Source organism: Balaenoptera acutorostrata, chromosome 7, assembly GCF_949987535.1.
Source record: "Balaenoptera acutorostrata chromosome 7, mBalAcu1.1, whole genome shotgun sequence".
NCBI classification, from domain to species: Eukaryota; Metazoa; Chordata; class Mammalia; order Artiodactyla; family Balaenopteridae; genus Balaenoptera; species Balaenoptera acutorostrata.
Genome location: NC_080070.1, coordinates 38,229,093 through 38,242,580, shown reverse-complemented (window position 1 = coordinate 38,242,580; position 13,488 = coordinate 38,229,093). Strand labels below are relative to the sequence as shown.

Sequence of the window (13,488 nt, the reverse complement as noted above, 5' to 3'; positions counted from 1 at the left end):
TTAAAAGATTGTTCTGGCATCACTTGTAGCCTCAATATATACCATTTGCCTCCCAGCATGATGACTTTCAGCCATAGGTCACAAACGGGCCTTAGAACCTTAACCCAGTGTGTTGCAGCCTTCCCCCTCAAGTACCCCTAGATTTTCTGCCATTGGCCGGTATCCAAGAAGAAGGCTTGAACAGCTGTCCTGACAAGTGGGTTTTCCCAATTCAAGCTGGCAAATGGGGAGTTTGAGCTGCTTTGTTATACTCCCTGCCTCTGGGTTAAAGCTATTTAAAACAGTAATAAAGTATCCTGCTCTCGGGTACTGTGTATTTTCTTTTTTGGAATTATGTAAATATCTTTAGGATCCTTTTAATGCAGGAGGTGAGAAATCATCCTTCTAAAGAGAGTTGATTTCAGCTTTTTTTTTTCTTTTTCTTTTTGTCTCTCCCAGACAGTAAGGATTGTATCCTAGAGCCGCTTTCCCTGCCAGAAAGTCCAGGTGGCACCACCAGTTTAGAAGGTTCTCCATCTGTGCCTTGCATTTTCTGTGAAGAACATTTTCTTATAGATGAACAAGACAAACTTCTGAAGCACATGATCATTGAACATAAGACTGTCATAGCTGATGTTAAGTTGGTTGCTGATTTCCAAAGGTAAATTTTGTTTTTATCCATAAAAGAATTGTTTATTATTTCTTAAAGGAAAGGCATAACATATATAAAATTATTCCTATAGAAATATGAAAATTCATATTATCCGGTTTCACCTTAGTCTTTTTTAAGCTTTGTACTTATTTGCCTTCTTGAGTGTGTAAGTTATGTTTGAAAATGTCACATACCTTTGCATGTCCTACAAATTCTAGAAGCAGACCAACTTTCCAAAGAGTCAATAATATTCCCTTTACCACATTCCATGAAATTGTGGACATTGTTGAACTGTATCAGATTGATGTTCTTTTCATGTTTCAGGAGATATGCATTCTCCAACTAAGTGAGTTCTTCCAGAAAGGTGAGAATAGACTTGGTAAAAGGCCACCCAAAGGGCAGTTTTGGGGGAAAGAGATACTTGGAGCCTTTTAAGCCAAAAGCTTATCATCCAAACAACTGTCAGCTTAAATGCTGTGATATGGTTGAAAACCAGGAAAATATTGAGTCTTTCAACAAGCCAGAGGGCTATAAGAGTAGACAGCAATTAAGGTCAGTGACTGAGGTACTTAGAGGAAGAGGATGAAGAGTAGATAGAGGTGAGTAGTTGAGGAACTGCCAACATTGGGCATGTGTGAAATGTAGGAACCTGACCTATACAGCCAGGGCCCAAAGTGAGCTCATTATAGTCACTAATTCTAGACTAATTCTTGGTAGTGATTGTCTAAGAGAAATGCCTTCTCTTAAGCAGGTATAGTGGAGTAGTTATGTACAGGTCATTATTAGTTGAAATTTGGAATCATTTTCCATATAAACAATATCAGTGTAGTTAACTGGCTTTGTATAGTTACTGAAAGCACATATTTTGGCATATCTGGCAGGGTCCCATTTTGAGATGTTCTGCATTGATTTCCCTACAAAACGTTAGAGTAGCCCAGATATTATAATATCCCTGCATCTAAACTCTGTATCTCCCAGACCACATTATTCTTAGCAAGCAACTTCTTTCTTAGGATGGGTTTTGCAAGCAGCAAGCTGTATTATTAAGAGTGGACTGTGAAACCTGGAAGGCCTAGGATTGAATGCAGACTGGGTGACTTTCTTATTACCACATGGCTTCCAGCAAGCTACTTACCACTCTAAGCATCAGCTTTCTCATCTATAGAATGGGGGTAACACCAGCCCTCATAATATTATTGAGCATTATATAAAACAGGGCATGTATAGCACCAGTGTCTGAGATATCTTTTATACCCAATAAATGGTAGCCAAATTTTTAATTATATTTTGATTACAAAAGATATATTTGAAGTCTTAGCTTCCTGCAACTGTAGCTTAAGATTTCAATAGGCATTTATGCTGGTCTGAAGACCTAATTATCGTTTGTAAAACTTGTTTTGAGAAATTTTCATTTAAGGTTCTAAGTACTCTAAACTTCTAGAATGGCAGTTTGTTTTTAAGGACAAATAGCCACAGTGCTCAGAGGGGTAATATTAGCTATTCTCTAGCCCTTCTTGTCCTTCTCAGATGCATAGCACCAATAATGAATGTCTGCTGTGTGCCTTCTGTGTTATGGCCCCTTGTATCCACTCAGCATTGCTACTTGTGAGTAGACTTGGGCTGAATGGTTAGGGGGCAGAGACAGAATAGGGAAGGAGAGTTATATGAACAATATATGCCACCAACTACTGGAATAAACTAATTCTTACATGCTTTCAGAGGAAACACTCTGTGCTTCTCATTCTCATTCATTATTCTTTATTTTCAATTAAAATTTGTATGTGTATATATATGTATATACACATGTGTGTGTTTTGGGAGTATTCTGAGAGTTTTCTCTTATATGATACCTTGTTATAGGTGGTCAGATCTGTTGATTTTGTTTTAGACACTTCTTAGGCTAGAGAGCTTTGAATTCTTTTCTTATTCAAATAACCATTGACAGGACTATCAAATGAGTTATTCTTTTATAAATTTTGTATCACTTGGCTTTTCTTTGATGTAAAACTTTTTTTTTTACTCTTTTTTACCACATAAATGCAAATTCTCCCTCAGGAATTGCAGAAAAATATGATGATCAACCAGTGATAATTGAGTAATGTTGAGATTTTCTTTCTCTTCTTCTAAAATCTGTGAGAAATGTGAATCAGTTCGTATTTTATCCTTTGTACTTATGTATGGTAGCTAAGTGGCTATATTTGTACTAATCAATCTCTCTTTTATCATTGTTGTCAATCTCATCTGTATGTGGGCAGGAAAATCAAATTATTTACTAGGTCTCAGGGCTTAGGAGTTAATAATTAAATATTGAGATCAATCACACTATAAATGCAGTTATGTAATACAATGGATGCTTTAATTAAAAAGAAAAAGATGCATGTCTGATATAAGTGCTTTCTAAATAAAGTGTGTAGTTAACATGTACTTTAAATTTGGAAACCTAGATTTTCCTTGTCAACTCTCCTCCTAATTAAATAAAAGTTTCACCCTCAGGAAGTAAAAATGTGATTAATTCACACTGACCAGGAATGGATATGACTAAACTTTGTTGTTTTTAAGTACCATTTAACATATTAACAATGTTGTGATTAACAATGTTGTGTTAGTTTCAGGTGTACAGCAAAGAGATTCAGTTATACATATACAAGTATCCTTTTTCAAATTCTTTTCCCATTTAGGTTCCACAAGGATCTACTGTATATAGCACAGGGAACTCTGCTCAATATTATGTAACAACCTATGTGACTTTTTCTTAGCAGTTATTGAGGGGAGGGAGGGATAGTGAGAGGTTCAATCGGCATGAGTTAATTCACTCAGAACTTCTTTATAGGTTGAATAATTCTTATATATATATATAAAACTTCTCAGAGAGGAGTTGTTGCTTCCGAGTACAATAAGTAATAAAAAAAAATAAAATAAAATAAAGACGATAAATAATAGATAAGAGATGGACTTACCTTGTCCTTTGTAAGAAATAAGCTCTAAAGTTTCCGTTTAAATGTATTTAACATTTTCTTTATTGGAACAAAGTAACAGTAAAATTTTCTCAGAGCAAATAAAACAGAAACAAAAGTAGAAGTCTCTCCTTTGAGCTGTTTATTAACATAGTTATTTATACTGAGCTACTTGCTAGCTTTATTCAGTAGATAAAATTTTTCCAGAAGAAAAATGTTAACTCCTTAATTCTTGCCCCTTTCTATATTAGAGTCCACTCATTCAGTGCTACTTAATTAACGACTATATCTCAAATCTTTATGCTTCTGTCAGTAAGCACACCAGTTACAATGGGGAGCTGGGCAGGCAAGATGATATTACTACAAGGATTTCTTGTGAGATGTGATTAAAGTTCTCTTAAAAGAAAGTATTTGCTGATGACCTAATAATTACTTTTATGGCTTTTTAATAAAATACGAAATGCTGTGATAACTGTCCTCCAAATAAAGGGTTCATACCACATATTATTTCTTGGCTTCCTTTATATATTGAGTGGTTGCTTTAAACAAACTAAAGAAGTAGGAAAAAATGAAGAAGTACTAAATGATTTCTTAACATGAAACAATAAATTTTAGTGGGTGGGAAAAAATGCCACCAGTGCATGTATTGAACATCTGCTATCTTTAAGACATCTCTCAATTGAATAGAATTTATCTGAATGCTTTTACCAACCACAGGGAAATGGATATATTGATACCTCTTAATTTTAATTATAAACTATAAAAGTACTATTATGTGATAACTAGGATACATCTTAAATTTAGACTTAGGTCAAAAGTTTGTTGCAATTCAGATCTAATTATATAGTATACCACAATAAGATATTTTACATAATTGTATATATTTAAGTTATATGGTAGTTTATGGTTGTATTTTGCTTTTGTAACATGATTCTTTTTCCCTTTGATGTTATTGTCACCCAGCCTTTGGTCAGGAGGAGACCACTCAGATGACACCTCTGTGTCTATTGGACTGGCCTATTACCTGCTCTATCCTTCTTCCCCCAGAAGCTACCTAACAACATCTCAGAGATGCTCTTAGAGATGGTATCTGAAAAAACATCCTTTCCAGAATTCATGACCACTTGCTCATGGAGCAATAAAATAGCTGTTAACCGATGTAAAGACTACCAGACATGAGCATATAACAGTATCTTCTCTCTCTTCATCCCATTGGAAGTCTTAACTATTTGAGGAGGGTAACTGAGGTTCTGTCAGACAGGATCTCCCCATGATTTTAAGTCAGCCAATGTTAGTAATCACTTCCCTTGTGCCTACCACACTGAGGTAAACTGTGATACAAAACAAATAGGTGATGTGAACCTTCTCTTCAAAGATCAAGGAGAATAGGACCCAACATGGAAGTCCTTAGAGACTAAGAGCCATTGACTTTTGGAATCAGGACATCAGAGGAATCAGTGCCTCTGTAGGCACTGTACCTTTTGCCTAGTCAAGCAGTTCCAATTCAACAGCCCCAAACAGCTGGTCTCAACTTTCAATACTTGGGCAGGAAGTTAGGAGCAGTTCAGACCAAGAGCTGCTTCTAGGTAATATGCTTTTCAGAAAGGGAAGACCTTCCCTCTCCCTTCAGACTTCATGTCTGTACTTCAGTTTTGCCATGTCAGAAAGCATTCTCCTTGGTCTCTAAGGAAGAAAATTCTTCAAGTATCCATTACAACTGTAATTCTAGAGGCTTTCTCCTGTTTCTACCTTTTTCTGAAATTCTTGTGTAGATTGGTCCTCACATGACACGAGAGGCATTGTGTTGTAGAAGACTTGAGTTTGGATTTGGAGACAACAGATCCCAATTCTCATCCCAATTCTAACATTCTAATTGTGTGACCTTGGGCAGGTTGGGTCTCAGTAATGGTAGCTGCTAATAATTGATATCCTTATGACCATCATCATCATCATCACTCTTCCCCACCTCAGCCACTTGTGTGTGCCCTCTGGCACTACTAGTATAACTATTTTAACTTGCTCATTAAATATTTGATGAAACATTATCATTGTTGTTTTTGTTGTTGTTTTAGATACCAGTATTTCTCTGGAATAAACAAATTCTTTACTACTTTAATCTTATCTAAATATGTTACTTTTTCTTATAATAATAACTTTCATTTATTAAACACCCAGCATGGTGGACACAGCTTTACATGTGTTATCCTGTTTAATTATCAACAATCCATTTTGCAAATGAGTAAGCTGAGTGTCAGAAAGGTTAAAAAATCTTTTAATTCAGGTTCATATCTCTGAATGCAAAGTCCCTGCTCCTGTCTTCCCTGTTGCCTGCAGGGCTGGTGGAGTCAGTTAACAAAACGTCAACCACAAGGGTTGGACCATAGTCTTAATTTAAAAAGCACAACTACTTCTAGCTCAAGATCTGTGCAGATAAGAGACTCTTATTGTGTTGACTCTGTTACAGAATTAGTCAATGACAATCAAAGGACAGTCTGGTCACTAGTATCTGCTCTTACCTGGTCATCTGCTTCATGTAGTTATCACTGCCTTTTAACGAACTGTAGGCTCATAGTGGAAATAATATTATAAAGGGCTGACAACAACTATTCTGTTTTCTCCAGAGGGTGTAACCCACACAGCCTTCAGTGGAGTAGTAATCAAGAGTGATGAACCTCTCCTTGGTGTATTCTAGTGGTAGCCATGAGGAAACTCCAGATACAACTTGACTCCCTTTTCTTTCTCTTTCGCCCGGAGGGGAAAGAAAAGCAACTAGTGGGGAATGGAAAAGAGGAGAATAAGAGTAACTGTGTAAGATAACTGGGGAGTGGAGGGTGCTGAAGCTGGCCAGGATGGCAAAGGGAATAACGTGTCAGCCTTTTGTAGGTGCTTTTCCTCTTTTTGTGTACTCTGATGGACCTGAAATGCCTTCTGCTCTGACACTTCTAATGTGGGAGCCAGGGAGCTAGACATAGGGTCATGGTTCATCATTTATAGTATTTATGGTTTGAGGCTGAGCTGGAGCCTAAGATACATCATTTTCAGATCTCTTAAAATAAGGTCTAGCACTGTTATATAAGGAAAGAGTTCTACCCCTTCTTACCCATCCAGGTTGACAGCATGGTTATACATGAGAAGGAAGAACTAAAGCATGTGGTTCTATTGTTATACATTATTCTTTTACTTCTTTTTTTTTATAAATCTATTTATTTTTATTTTTATTTATTTTTTGTTGCATTGGGTCTTTGCTGCTGCGCGCGGGCTTTCTCTAGTTGCGGCGAGTTGGGGTTACTCTTGCTTGCGGTGCGCGGGCTTCTCATTGCAGCGGCTTCTCTTTTTGCGGAGCACGGGCTCTAGACGCGTGGGCTTCAGTAGTTGTCGCACACGGGCTCAGTAGTTGTGGCACATGGGCTTAGTTGCTCCACAGCATGTGGGATCTTCCCAGACCAGGGCTCGAACCCATGTCCCCTGCATTGGCAGGCGGATTCTTTACCACTGCACCACCAGGGAAGCCCATCTTTTACTTCTTTTACTTATATATTCTATATTCAGTGTTGTCATCCATTTATATTTTATATTAGCTCATGTCACGTTTCTCTCTTTCTCTCAGACCTCTCTCCCGGCACATTTTTTTTTCCTAATGTATAATGAATGCCCTTTCTATAGAGCACCATGGGTTGGGAAATTAAGAAAAAGGGAGAATAAAAAGGAGTCAAAATACTGGGAGCTGGAGGCTACTTAGAGAACCTTACAGGACTCTTCAAACGCTCTTCTACCTCTTTAAAACATTTAGTGTGGACCTGCTATGTGCAGAACACAGGTGCTATATCAAGCCATTTAAATATACTCTTTCTGTGTGCTTTGTCTGTTTAACTAAGTTCCATCTCTTGTGCAGGTTTTGGTCCTTTGTTGTAAGTTTCCTTTTTTATCCATCAACATGTAGCCTGATAAATTGTCAACTATAGTGTCAACCTTTCCATTTCCTTTTTCCCCCTTGAAGCAGATCACATTCTCTTCTTCTGCTTCTTCTTTGATAAATGAGATTGTAATTGTCAATATAAATCTTGTTAGATAAATGGAAAGATGAACAGCTTGTTGAATCCTGTCATCTTACTCCCTCTTTCATCAAATAATGCAGGTCTGGGCGTTATGCTTTGCTTTTACATTTAGCCAGTGTCCTTCTTCTAACTCAGCTCATTAGATACAGGAATTGCAAGCTTGGCTGTTTTTCTAAAAGCTAAATTTCAGACACAGAGTGGACGTATGGAATTGTTCTATCTTGTTATATAGATACTGAATTTAGACTGACTTCTCATTGCATTATCGTGATCTGTTCTTTTGATGTATAAGATAACCACCTAACTTTCAAATTATTGGAAAATGTGTGATAAAGCCTATTTAATCATTGTTGCATTTTAAATTCATATAAACTTAGATGTGATTTCAAAAAGACTTCATTATCACATAAAAATAATTCATTTTCATTTTCCCATATGTCTGTTTATTGAATTTGGGGATGGTAAAATTTAATCATTTTCATGCCTTTACAGGGTATTGTCATTTCATTAAATATTTATTTCATATTTCTACAATGCTCTACTGCCTTTCTATTTACAAATTTTTTAGCTAGCAGCTTTCAGTCAACATTTGATTTATTGCTTTAGGGTAATTAAATGTTCTTATAAAATCCTATCATTCTAAAGTAAGTAGTGTATTGAGTCTTCTCACCATTCTTTCTTTTTGATTGTTCTAAGGTACATTTCATATTGGAGGAAAAGGTTCACTGAACAGCCCATTACAGATTTTTGTAGTGTGATAAGAATCAATTCCACAGCTCCATTTGGTAAGTGTACATCTTGACTACCATCTTTTCCCTGCAATCCAAAAATTCAAAGGAATAATCTTTCTTAAATTATAATTCTCTAAAATAATAGCTAAAATTAAATTGCTCTGTTCATGTTGTATAACTTCAGTAAAGCTAAAACAGAACTATGTACCAGAAGAGAGATCATCATAGATATAGATAGATATATTTCTCTAAGAAAGATAAATTTTTTTTGAAAAGGTGATAAATATCATTTCTTATTTATTTTCCTGATCTCTCAACAGAAGAACAAGACAATTATTTTTTGCTGTGTGATGTTTTACCAGAAGATAGAATACTTAGAGAAGAACTTCAGAAGCAGAGACTGGTAAGAGTTATTTTAAAGAATGAGCAGTGTGTTGGAAACACATACAAAATCATTTTTGTTATTGCCCTTTTTTGTTTGTTTTTATTCTGGAAACTTTCAAACATACACAGAAGAGGAGATAATACATAAAGATCTTAAAACAGAAAAGGTAGACACTTGATTGAAGATTAAAGCATTTCATGTTAAAAATGAAGAGAGAATTTTTGGCTTTGTTTTGCTTCCTGGATTATCTCTAAAATAACAACAGAGCTTACACATTTTAGTGTAATTTTAGCTGCCTGACACATGCTAGGGTTCAGCAATCGTGGAAGAATGCCCTCAGCTAAAATTGAGTTGAATTGATTAACTTTTTTTCTCCCTCTGGAATGTGCTATGCACTAGCACTTCTTTTGTTCCCCTTTATGAATTAAGCATATAGTTTGATCGTAATAGTCTTTCTCATTTTCAGCCTTAACGATAAGGACGCTGATTTGAAAATCTCAGCATCTTTAGTCTTTTAAAAAGATAACAGCATACACAGGTGTGAAAATTTTCATTTTCAGAAGTTGAACAGAAAATGGTTAGTTTTTTGAAGTTAATAATTTTATTTAAAAGTATCCAGTTTTCCATTATTTGTCACTAAATCTCAACTATTACTTGAAAATGACTTGCTCTTCCTTTAGTGGTTACTTATAAGTGTTCCCTGTATCTTTGGACTTGGCTAGATATGTTGTGAAAGAAAGCTATGATTTCAGTGTTTCTGCTAAATCCTCAAGAGATCTAGGAGGAAAATAAATCCTGTCTACCAAAGTCATAAGATTTGAGAAAGTCCCCTGAAGCACATTATATTATGTAAACATGAGATGATGTTGTTGGATACTGATTTATGTAAGAAAAAGTATGCTTTTCCTATAGCAACAAACCCAGTGAAGAAACAGGACTTCCTGAGTTTCTCTTCTTTCCCTATTGTAATATCTAAGAAATCTGCAGAATAAGGATAAATTGACTGTAAAATTTTACGGATTTTGTTTGGTAGTACTTATTCATAATGTTTTATTTCCATGAGTTTTTTCACTGTTACTCACAGTGGTCTTAATCAAAAATGATCAAACTGACATAATCCTAGTACCCCTATGTATTTCTTTATAAGAACTCAAACTGTAACACAGCAGCCATTACTGTTACTCAATACACAGAATCTTTATTGTATGTCTGTAGACAGACTCAAGTCCCTAGAAATAGCTACATCTGTAAAACTTAGATAACCTTTTAAGATTCTGAAACCAACTCCAACATGTGAGTTCTTTCCCCACACCACCATGCAATTCTCTGACACCAGCTGCATGTTCTACAACTCAACGCAGTCCTGACACTGTCTACTCAAAGATAGCATCAGATCCCACAGGTTAAGGGCTCAATCCCACAAGACTGCCATCCACTTCATATACCAATCGCAAATCCAGGTTGTCACCTGTACTTCTGACCAACTGGCTGTGAACCCCTATAAAGGGGTTCTCATGACCCTCCTTCCTTGGGTTTGATTAATTTGCTAGAGTGGTTTACAGAACTCAGGAAACTAGTTTACTCACTAGATTACTGGTTTATTACCAAGGATATTAATGAATCAACAGCCAGATGAAAAAATACATAGGGTGAGATCCTGAACAAAGAAGCTCTGTCCCCATGGAATTTGAGGCCCATAAGGCAGCATGTAGATGAAGTTCAGAGAGCTTCATCAACCTGGAAACTCTCTGAACCATGTCCTTTTGGGTTTTTATGGAAACCTCATTACTTAGGCATGATTGATTAAATCGTTGAACATTGAGGGGAATGAAAGTTCCAACCCTCAAAATGACATGGTTGGCCCTCGTCCTTAGGTTACCTAGTACTCTCCAAAAATCAGCTCGTTAACATAACAAGAAACACATTTATAGCTCTCAACACTTAGTAATTCCCTAGATCTTAGGAGCTAAGTGCCAGGAATGGGGGCTAAAGCCAAATATACATTTCTTATGGCAAATCACAACATCCCATCTTTTTACCAACTTTATACTTTGTCAAAGTAGTAGATTTGATGAAAGTGAGTGTTATGGCAGCTTAAAAGAAACAAAATATGATGAAATTGCAGTCAGGAAATACATACATTCATATTCATTGAATTCCTACTTAACTAGATGATCATACAAAGAAGCACAAGGCATGGTTCATGTCATAAAAGAGTGTACAATCTAGAGAAAAAACGCAAATATGTGTTCTTATCTTGGGAATGGAGATAATGATAGAATGTAGGGCTTGTGAAGATTGAGATAATGCATGTGTTATACTTACGATAGTATCTGCTATGTAGAAAGCACTCAATAAATGTTGCCAGTAATACAAATAACAATATATTGTGTCTTAACAGTGAGATGGATTTGGGTATTTGGAGAGTTGTAGAAAAGGGAGGAAAATACATATGCATCTGTATGTTCAAGGTATATTCAGGAAAGTTAAGTCTGATCTGAAAGATTTTTGGAGGAGTGTGAGATAGGTTTGAAGAGGTGAGATGAAGCTAAATCATGGAAATCCTTTGGTGCCAGGATTGACTTTCTAATGAGAAAGACCCATTGATGTCTCTTCATTGCCCATGAGAGTGAAATGAAGAAAAGATGATAAATGTAGCTGTATAAAAATCCATTTAAAGCTGGCAAGTTCTGACTACAGACCAACTTGGAGATGTGGAAAGAAACTAACAATTACTGAGTGCCAGCCATATGCCATGCCTTTGCATTAGATCCTTGCTTCATAGCAACCCTGTGAGATAGCTATTAAATGCTGTTCTACTGATGAGGAAACTGTGGCATAGAAAGATGATTTTGCCCAGGAGCACTTAGTGAATGAGAAGCAAAGCTGAGGCTTTAAGCTAAGTGGTGTGCCTAATATCTGCCTTTTTAAGCCATGCCACGCTGTGCGAGTCTAGTAGTTATTTACTCTGCTTCCCACAACTCTTGTACTCTTTTTTATTCTGGGCTCTGATAGTTGCTCTGTCCTGGATGCTCATGATCTTATAGGTCTGTGTAGGGAGGGGATTCAGGCTAGGATTGGACTTTCAGGAAAGCAGAGGAGGCTTACAATAGGCTACCATTGGGAATGGTGGCCAGAAGATCAACAAAAAGAAAAGATTTGCCAAGTAACAGGAAGACAGGCTGAATTTGCAGTCAGACATTTCATCGTAATTTTATGCTCTGTAGTGTGGAAGCAGGAGGTTGGTGTGGGTGATCTTCCTTTGGGAGTTGGCAATGACGACAGGATGTCTCTCTTTTATGTACAACAAGCTCTACAAGTCAGTAACAGACATTTCCAGAAAGAAGTCCAATGATCAAATGAACCAGTCTTCAACAAAAGTAATAACACACCTTTTTTCTTCTATCAAGTTAACAAGATTTGAGAGCAATAACACTAAATGGTGGCAAGAATATTAAAAGACAAGCACTTTTTCAGCCACTTAAAAGAGTGTGAATTGGTATACCATTCCTGAAAGGCACTTAAATGTAGTTTAAACCATTTAAATTGCTTCATGGTAATGGGTATATAATCCAGTCTGTGTTTTTCAATGAACTCAGGTCAGTGTCAGTAGGATTTCAAGTCCATGAGAGAGGACCCTCAAACTAGAGAGGCATTTGCTCTCCTGATTTGCATTAGTGATGACTTGCATAGGTATCGTTCATATGTACTCTCTCATTTGGAACTCTGGGGAATTCCCTGGCGGTCCAGTGGTTAGGACTCTGCTTCCACTGCAGGGGGCACAGGTTCGATCCCTGGTCGAGGAACTGAGATCCCGCAAGCCACGTGGCATGGCCAAAAGAAATTTTTAAATAAAAAATCATTTGGCACTCTAAATAAAGGATTTAGTGTAAATACCTGTGTATGATTTGCTGTTAATTCAGAATGACTTTGTAATTTCTTTGAGGTAGGAATTATGTCTTATATTTAAATATCCTTCATTAGCACTCACTATATTGCTAAGTTCACATTGGTGTTTTTTCCAAGCCCCATTTTTTTGGGGAAAAAAAAAAATCTGTTTCTGTGTGAGTGGCTGGAGGCATAAAGAATCTAAATGATCCACTTTTTCCATTTTTTTTTAGACCTCACTGGTTCCTTGTGACATTTATGAGATTTGTCTGAGTTCCCAGTTTTCTTTTTGAAGAGCTTGATTCCTACTTGACACTTTTTGAAATTTTTCATCTGTACTCTGAAGGTGGAACTACAGAATTAGGAAAGATTCTTGAGGGTTTGAATAGCTTGTATACCTTCCTCCCTTTTAGCTTCCTTCTTTAAAAATATACCCTTGATCCCATCATTCTACCTTAGTCTCCTCCAGTGGTTCTTTTCCCTCTTTTCTTTTAAATGGGTAAGTTTTCCAAGGTCCCCCATCCAGGGGATGCACTCTCATCAATACCACTGCTATGCTGATGGCTTAAATTTTGGTCCCGGCACACAATAGGCAGTCAGAGTAAATATCCATTGATTGGTTCATCTCCAGCTTTCTTCCTGGCTTACGTCTAAACTCCAGTTCTAACTTGCATTATGTTGAACTTTTCCATATGAATTTTCAATCAACACCTTAATTTTAATGTGCCTAAAACTGAACTTATTTTTTTCTCTACCAAAATTTATAGTTTGCTTGTTTCCCTTTTCTTATATAATAGTACCACCATTCCCCTGGTCACTCAGTTTGGAAATTTCTGGAATCATC

The 13,488-nt window shown here is 36.5% G+C and overlaps 1 protein-coding gene across 5 annotated transcripts in view; it reads left to right on the top strand.

Moving 5' to 3' along the window:
- ZNF277 (zinc finger protein 277) overlaps positions 1-13,488 on the top strand; it is a 132,013-nt gene that overhangs the window by 66,232 nt on the left and 52,293 nt on the right. For 4 of the 5 annotated variants that reach the window (XR_009008867.1, XR_452241.2, XR_452242.3 and 1 more), the window contains exons 2-4: positions 439-640; positions 8,337-8,425; positions 8,692-8,774. Coding sequence is in view for 2 of the 5 variants with exons in the window: in XM_007195098.3 (XP_007195160.2) it covers positions 439-640; positions 8,337-8,425; positions 8,692-8,774 (374 nt within the window). In the remaining 3 variants the exon portion in view is untranslated. The remainder of the gene's footprint in view (positions 1-438; positions 641-8,336; positions 8,426-8,691; positions 8,775-13,488) is intronic. The other variant, XM_007195099.2, reaches the window with a different exon arrangement.